Source organism: Melitaea cinxia, chromosome 2, assembly GCF_905220565.1.
Source record: "Melitaea cinxia chromosome 2, ilMelCinx1.1, whole genome shotgun sequence".
In the NCBI taxonomy this organism is placed as follows: Eukaryota; Metazoa; Arthropoda; class Insecta; order Lepidoptera; family Nymphalidae; genus Melitaea; species Melitaea cinxia.
Window position 1 is genome coordinate 15163037 of NC_059395.1, and position 8962 is coordinate 15171998.

The window sequence follows — 8962 nt, forward strand, 5'->3', positions numbered from 1 at the left end:
CAACGTTGATTGGAACATTTATAATTTAAATGTCCAACTATTGCTCACTGAATTTTCTCTTGATACACAAGACCCCCTTCATAACTACACAAAATTTACAGATATTTTACACTCAGCACTGTGGAAATCATCTTCTATTTCTAAGCACTCTTTGGTTAATACAGCTTTATCTTCATGCTCTCCTTCTAACTTAAATAAAAAAAAAAAACTTCTTCCTTGGTGGAATTTCAATTGCACCAAAGCCGTATTAAATAGCAAAAACGCTTATTTGACTTTTAAATCTGATCCCACTGAGGCTAATTACATTAATTTTAAAAGACTACAAGCCACCAAAAAATATATTATCAGAAATGAGAGAAGAAACAGTTGGATAAAACTTTGTGAACAATTTAACAGATCGACTCCTATATCAGTCATTTGGACGTATATGCGAAAATTTAACAAAAGCTATTCTCCACCTTCCCATAACAACTCTGACTATTCTTGGATCTTTGATTTTCTCAAAAAATATACTCCAGATACTGTAGAGCCAGCCTTTAATCTTAATTCTTTCTGCCATATTCTTCCTAATCAAAATTTTATTATAAAATCTTTTACCATTGTCGAATTAAATTCTGCTATTTCATCCAGAAAAGACTCTACACCTGGCCTTGACTACATTTCATATAAAATGCTTAAACACCTGTCTTCTCAATCTAAACTAATTTTATTAAATATCCTGAATCTTCTTTGGGAGCATAATCTTATTCCTATGGATTGGAAGGTTGATTGTTTAGTACCTATCTTAAAACCCAACAAGGACAAGTTTAACTTTGATTCATATAGACCTATAGCATTGACTTCTTGCATGGGAAAAATATTTGAACAACTTTTAAAACAAAGATTGGAACATTTCATAGAGTCTAATCATATTTTACCTTCTAATCAGTTTGGTTTTAGAAGAGGCAGGTCTTCAAGGGAGAGCATTGCTCACTTACATCTTGATATTTATAATGCTATACAATCAAAGCAAGCTCTCGCTGGAGTTTTCTTCGATGTAGTTGGAGCCTTTAATAATGTTAACCATCATATTCTATCCACGGAATTAGCTGCGATTGGTTTACCTGTAAAAGTTATACAATGGATTTTTAATTTTTTGCACAGTAGGAAGGTATTTGTTAAGTATAATAATAGACTTATTGGTCCAAGGCTTTCTCATAAAGGTACATGTCAAGGTAGCATTTTGAGTCCATTGATTTTCACACTTTATATACATAGATTAAACTTAATTCTAGGCTCTCATATATACAATTTACAGTTTGCTGATGATTTGGTAGTCTATTGTTCTAGTAATAATATAACTACCCTAAATCTTAAGTTAAACGAAGCTTTAGTTAAATTAAATTCTTATTTTAATTATCTTGCATTGGACATTAGCTTTGAAAAGTCTAAAGTCATAGTTTTTAATAAAGTAGGGTCTGAAAGAATTAAAATAAACTATAATAATATATCTCTTCTTATCACAAATGAAGTTAAATTTTTAGGTGTTATATTCATGAATAACTTATCATGGAACAAATATGTAGACCACATAGTTGATAGAGCTCTTAAGGCTCTTAATATTTTAAAGTCTCTTGCAAAAACATATTGGGGTTCTGATCCAAAAATCCTTCTTACCCTATATAAATCTCTTGTACGCAGTCATTTTGAATATGGATTTCTATGTTTTTCTGCTAATGACAAGTTGGTTAACAAATTAAATATTATTCAAAATCACAGCCTGAGACTTATCACTGGCGCCATGAAAACAACCCCAATTAATTCGTTACAGGTCGAGTGCAACATTTCCCCTTTACACCTTAGATTTAAATATTTGAAATACTGTTTTTTGCTAAAACTGTTTTCCATTAGTAATCATCCTCTAATTAAAAAGCTTAATTACTTACATAGTAAATATCCTGTAAATGCTCCATTAACTTCTAATAACCCATTTATTCTCTTCGAATATTCATTCATGTTAAATCTAAATAACCAACACAAAATACACAGTTCTAGCAATTGGATGTGTTACGAAAAGGAGTTTGACTGTCTTATTAATCAAATCGATATTATTATTGACCATAAGCTAAAAGAGCGCCAGGAAGTTTACAACCTCATAGCACAATACTCTGATAAGTTCAAACAAGTTTACACAGATGGATCAAAAAATGATATAAATGTTTCCATGGCCTATTATGTACCTCATCTGAAGTTTGGCCAAGGCGTCAGATTGAAAAAGGAGATATCAATATTTACAGCTGAAGCTCTAGCAATTACTGCTGCCCTAGAATTCATTAAAAAACAAACTAATCAATATTGGCTGATCATTACTGACAGTATGAGCGTTCTAAAGGCTTTAGATAATTATCAATTCAGTGCTAATACAAACTTCATCATTTTAGAAATAAGACATCTCCTTTATCAACTATCCAGAAGAAACTACAACATCAAATTATTGTGGACACCTTCACATATAGGAGTAAGGGGAAATGAACATGTGGACTTTCTGGCACGTTCAATTGTTGACAGTGACAGCGGCAGCCCTGTTGATGAGAATGTTGCCGTACCATACACTGATCTATTAGTTGCTATTAAATCAAAAATCCTATCTGATTGGCGTGATCTTTGGCGACAAACCTTGTTAAGAAAAGGATCTTGGTATGCTCAGATAAATCAAGATATTGGAAAAAGTCCTTGGTTTACTAAATCGCATCAACATAGAAGCAGAAAATATTATACAATACTATGCCGCTTGAGATTTGGACATTGCAGATTTAATGCACATTTGAATCGTATGCGTATCATCTCATCGCCCGTTTGCCCACATTGCACCAACAACTCTACACAGTCTTTAGATCACATATTTTTTGAATGCTCCGCTTTTAATCTGGAACGCCTCTTATTTATAGCCAACTTGTTATCAACTTCTGGACCAAAAAATGTCCCGCGCAATACACAAGATTTATTGACTAATTTGGATAACTATACTAGTATATTTGAATTTATTTGCAATACTATCAATGATATTTGAAACAGGATCAGGACCTTCATTCATCGGATGTGAAATTTTATTTTGATATTTCAGGCTTCGGCCTATTACAGACTTGGTTTCGACCTCGCCTATCACTTATAGACAAAGAAGAGTAGACGAAAATATGAAATTTCAGACTTGGTTTCGGCCTTACTCTACCAGTCATCGAATCAGAAGAACAATAAAGTTACTTCAGACTTGGCTCCGGCCTTTTGATATATCAGAACGAAACTTACAAATTCAGACTAGGCTGTATGGATTATAGTCCTTTGCCTTTCCCTATTGGGGATAAATTTTAAAACAACAACAATCAATCAATCAATAAAATACGGAGCACAGCTGGCTTTTATGCAGTTCATTTTTAGCGAAACGTACTTAAAATATACAGCAATTGTACATCAATCAAAGATTAAAACAATACTTTATATTATATGTTTGTAATAAAGTATCAGTTTAACAAATTATTAAAATCTATATAATTATGAGTAAATGTGAATAATCCTTTTTTCTTATTATTTTATCAATACCCCAGTAGACTTGAATCGATAATCATGGCTAACGACAGAGAAGTTTTAAGAGAAATATGGGACGGGAAATTACCAATATGCTTTCAATTGCATCAAGACGATTTAATGGACATTCAGCAGCCTGACCCATTTTACGTCATGGTGCCACGATTAAGCTATTTTCCTCTGGTTACTGATAAGGTATTTTGTTATTAACTCTTTAAATTGACTAGAAAATGGTTTTACTAAAAAAACGTTGTGTTGTATTTTAGATGTTTTGTTTATTTGGCGTGTCTATTTTTTGCATTTTTTTTCTATTACAGATGAAAAGGCATTTTCTTCGTTACATTTCTCAAGAAAGTGCTGACAATGAAATGTGGCTTGATTACAATGGTCAGCCATTAAAGTGGCACTATCCAATCGGTTTTCTTTATGATCTCTATTGTGGAAATGACTCTCAACTGCCATGGACTTTAACAGTACATTTTACAAAATTTCCTGAAAACATTCTACTTCACTGCCCTAACAAGTACACTTTTTTCTATAATTAAATTCGCAATACATATATTGTACCTCTAAGCAATAGAACTACTTTTGTTGCTTTTTTTGTAATATATTTTACTAGCTGACCTGGCGAACTTCATATTGTCTTATTTTTTTTTTCATAAATATATTAATATCAAACATCAAAATAAAGTAAAGCCTATCTTTCAAGTTGAATCAATCGGTTTAGTAGTTTAGGGAGCCTACAGTGGACAAACAATATAATGCGTAATTTATATATAGTAAGCAGATTTGTATTTCTTCATTAATTCTTTAATTACCTAATATTTCTTAGTATATAAGTATGTAGAGAATTATCAATGCCAATATTATACTGTATATGTTCAAGTCTATCGCCGACAAACAATGTGACGCTCAATTTATATATATTTAGATAAATAATTTTGCAATATATTTACAATATATATACTTCTTGGTAAAATCATTACTATTTGTGATTTTTTTAGAGAAATTGTTGAAGCTCACTACATGTCTACCGTAAAAGAGGCTGATGTACTTAAACATAGAGGGCAAGTGATGTCAACAATGCAGAAGAAAGACCATAACCAATTATGGTTAGGATTGCAAAATGGTACACAAGTGTTTATCTCAATTTCATGTTACATGCTTAATAATTTAAAAAAAAAATTATATTACTTCATTCTAGAAAAATTTGGTAATATGGAAGTAGCATGCAATGTCATAACGCATTCTTCCTCTTACAGAATATCAATACAAATAAATAAAATTGTAGTGCGTTTGTAATATTAAAATAACCGCCTTTAACTAAATTCATATAATTATACGTATACACAGTACATATATAAAAATGTCATTTTTTATAATTTTTGTGTCCGTCTGTTTGTTCCGGTTAATCTCTAAAACGGTTCGATCGATTTTGACGGGACCTTCATTGGCAGATAGCTGATGTAATAAGGTGTAACAGGCTAATTTTAATTTAGTTTTTTTTTTATAACTGCAAACTGAACAATAAATATTTTGTTATGTTATATAATAATACATACAAATTTTCTTTTCCATTACATTTTATTTTTCATGCACATCTATACAAAAAAAATGCAATATTTATTTAACAGACAAGTTTGACCAGTTCTGGGCCATAAACAGGAGATTAATGGAATCTCATGGGGACAATGAAGGATTTAAATATATTCCAATTAGAATATATTCTGATGAGGGCATCTGCTGTCAAAGATTAATAAGCCCTAAGAATAATGATGGCAGCAGAAAGGTCATCCAACAGCTCTTATCAGAATTATATCCAGATAAACCTGATGGTTAGTTAAATTTATGTCTGTCTGTTTTGTATTTATTATGTTAGTGTCTTATTAACTTTAAATTAATTTAATGTTTTTTTGCAGTTAAACTACGTACACATGGAATTCTCATCCCATCAGACACACCACTTCAATGGCTTTCAGAACATATGAGTTACCCTGATAATTTTCTACATATTTGCTTATGCTAAAATTATATCAGAGAAAAAATTAACTTAACCAAATGCAATAATATATAATAAATACTTAGGGCCCGTATCACTGGTTGTTAATAAGTCTCCCGAAAATAACAGTATCCAGCAAATAAATGCTCATGGCATTATTATTTTTTTAACATCAACTTGTCAACTTTTTTATCAGATATTTCTATTCACAACTTATGAATCTAAAGGTATATAATTTATTAGTTAAAGTGAAACAGGCTCAAAGTGCCTGTTTTTCTCCTGCTGATAAAATTTCTACTAGTATCTTATACAAGATAAACTTTATAAACAACCAGTTATATACGCCCTTAATATATTACAACCTTTATGATAAGCCATTAATAAAATCGCTACATTCCTATATTATTATGTTTTTTAGTTCCCCAAGGCATTAAGCCGAAAGCTACTTATATTTATGGCTTTTATAAATTAAGATCTTGATCAATAAATACAAACATTACATACATAAAAAAGACCTAAAAATACTCATTGCTAATGTACATTAAAATTATAACAAACAAGTCCTTTGAGGATACAAATAAAATGTTAACAGGTACATCTGAGGTTCCTCCGTATAGTTTAATTTGTGATATAAAGCTTTTATAATTATGTATTTATAACATAAATGTGATTATTCACAAGCACAAATAAAAATGTTCACAATTCTGTCTTAGGATTATGTTTTTGTATCACATAAGGTATTTGTTTCGTAAACCTTTTGCAGCCATTATTTGCGAAAATGGGTTGGTCTTCAGTCGGCCCATACGTAATAACAGATAAAGCATCTCTGAAAAAAAGAAAACAAAAATCATCAAAATATGACATGTATGATGTGATTGTAATAAAAGTAATATCTAAAAATATGAATGTATATAAATGTAAGTAATAAAAAGTAGGACTTATAAATTAAAGATAATATTTTAGTGTCTAAAGTACTTACGCCATCATTTCTTCAGTGGGATGATAAATACCATGAGCTCTAAACTCAGCTAATGCACACATCTCTACATGATGCTGTTCAAGAGGTAGAAAAGGTATATAGTGGTCAATTAAATGCTGTGCAATAGTTGAGGATTTCTCAAAACCACCTACGAATAAATAAATAAGAACATATGTGACGAAATTACAAACAATTGAAAATACTCTCAAATTATATTGTTTTAATGACAATTATGACAATTTTATATAAAGAATTTATAAAACAAATAAATAAAACCTGTGCTGTATGCTGTCCTTCTTATGATAGGCTCAAAGTTATGAAAATCAACTTCATTTCTTTTTACTCCTTGATCATATAAATCTAATAAATTGCTCGCAATTTCTTTTCCACCAATATTTGATATAAATATAAAAATGCTGTTCCTGGAAATTAATCGCCTTTTAATAAATAAATAAAACAATTCGTAGCACTCGAAATGTAGCATCTGGTTGTGTTGCAATATTTGTAAACATGTAATTTTAAAATTTAAAATTTTTACATAAATAAAACATTTAACTAATAATATCATTATATCCAAATCTTGCATTGTTTAATTTTATTATAAATTCTTCCATTCTATGCCTTTTATTAAAAGTAATATTATTATAATAATTTTGGTATAATTACTTAAAAAGTGCACAAAAAACACAGACTATCTAGTTATAATAAGTAAAATATATCATTTTAATGTTTAATGTTTTGTTAATAATTTCTAAGTTAATATGGTTTTGTAACACTATGTATGCTATTAAACTGACTTTAAAAAAGGGATGTTCTAAACTGTACTATTTTTGTTGTTGTTAATATTAGTTTTGTTACTTGCTTTGTAAATGGAAAAATAAGACAGTGTAATGCAAACTTAAAAAAGTAGATACAAATTAATTTAACCTTGAATAATGAATTAGTTAAACTAGTTACCTAACAAAGATTGAGTAGTTCTCAAACAAGAATAGAACTCATGTACTTTATTTTAAAACTATTTCTTACAATTTAATACAAAAATCACTAAGTTTTCTACTTAATTCATATTTCACTTGTGATGTGTACATTAAAAAAAAATAACAGACCAATGTATTTCAATATTACCTATAATCAACACCATCCACAGCATGATGGTGATCAAGCATTGGCTTTATAGCATCCAAGACAGATGGGCACATATCATGAATTTCATCAAATATGATCAAGGACACGGGGCAACTTCTTACCAGTTCACTTATCTTATTTATTAAATCATTCTGAAACATTTATTATTAGTGAAATTTGCCTCATTAAATATTTTAAATATAAATTACAACCCCCTTAATGAAGAATGTAAGCTAACCTGTGCTTTTTGTATGTCTGAACAATCAAAATCTTTCTTTCCCATGAATATTTTAACATATCTACTTTGCATCCCTTTTTTAAACAAAGCTTCTGCTATCATTGTAGCCGCATAGTTCTTTCCCACGCCAGACCACCCATGTAGACTTAGAACTAAAGCCTTTTTACTTCCTTTGTTATTCTCATATAATGATTTGTGCGCACCAAGAATATTTGAAATTTCATTTACTAAGGGCTGGCCGAACATCTTCTGCGTAAACGATAGTCTAAGTTCTGGACAAAATAATTAAATTAAAATCATTACTTTTCGCAATTCCTTTACACTATTATAAATAAATTTATAGACTTACTATCTAAGTCAAAAGGAATATGATTTACATCACAACATTCTGTATATCGGCAAATTGTATTTGACTTAATTGTGTCCCATTTAAACCAACTTCCGCCTAAAAAAGCTGCTCCAAACACGAGTTCTAATAACATTTTTTTTTAAATCTAGTGCTAAATTGCAGATTGTCTAATACAAAAGATCGTACAACACTAGAAAATAGAAATGAACTTTTTACTAATTCCAAAATTTGTATTTTATTATTAAGAACAAATCACATGTTTCACGTTCTAAATATTTTCAGGACATGTATTTCCATTTAGGTAGTAAATGTTAAAAAGTTCTAGTACAAACAAACATTTAACTACTCAAATCCAAATTCGCTATTATTTGTTCGCTATCACGGATGTCACAGACTCACAATTCTCAATTGTCAAAAATACTGTTGACAATGGCAGGGCTGGAAAATTGGAATATACCATTAAATATTTGGTAACGTTAATTAATTAATTTGTCTCGGGCCTCGGCAGACATGTTATTTATGGAGTAACGACACCTTAATGTTAATTAACGTTATTTTAAAACTCAGTGGTTATATACCATGGACGTAATACAGTTATTTAAAAGTAATGTGAATGTCATTGAAATACATTTATAATCTATGAATTATAAATTTATAATTTTGGTTCGGTACCAAGATGGTACCAGGGTTACCAGATGTACGATTTTAATC

General features: G+C 29.9%; 2 protein-coding genes across 2 annotated transcripts; one reads left to right on the forward strand and one right to left on the reverse strand.

Annotated features, from left to right (window-relative positions):
* Window positions 1-3368: 3368 nt before the first annotated feature.
* LOC123665624 (autophagy protein 5) lies at window positions 3369-5965 on the forward strand. The gene is made up of 5 exons (XM_045599902.1): window positions 3369-3756; window positions 3879-4084; window positions 4566-4690; window positions 5196-5396; window positions 5481-5965. Exons 1-5 carry the CDS (start codon window positions 3601-3603, stop codon window positions 5585-5587), a joined length of 795 nt encoding a protein of 264 aa, XP_045455858.1. The 5' UTR covers window positions 3369-3600; the 3' UTR covers window positions 5588-5965.
* A 188-nt stretch (window positions 5966-6153) lies between these two features.
* LOC123665612 (torsin-1B) lies at window positions 6154-8636 on the reverse strand. Its single transcript, XM_045599893.1, has 6 exons — window positions 8252-8636; window positions 7903-8174; window positions 7665-7816; window positions 6816-6961; window positions 6540-6687; window positions 6154-6386 (listed from the first exon to the last, which is right to left on the reverse strand). The coding sequence occupies exons 1-6, from the start codon at window positions 8382-8384 to the stop codon at window positions 6257-6259; spliced, it is 981 nt and encodes a 326-aa protein (XP_045455849.1). The 5' UTR covers window positions 8385-8636; the 3' UTR covers window positions 6154-6256.
* Between the last annotated feature and the right edge of the window lie 326 nt (window positions 8637-8962).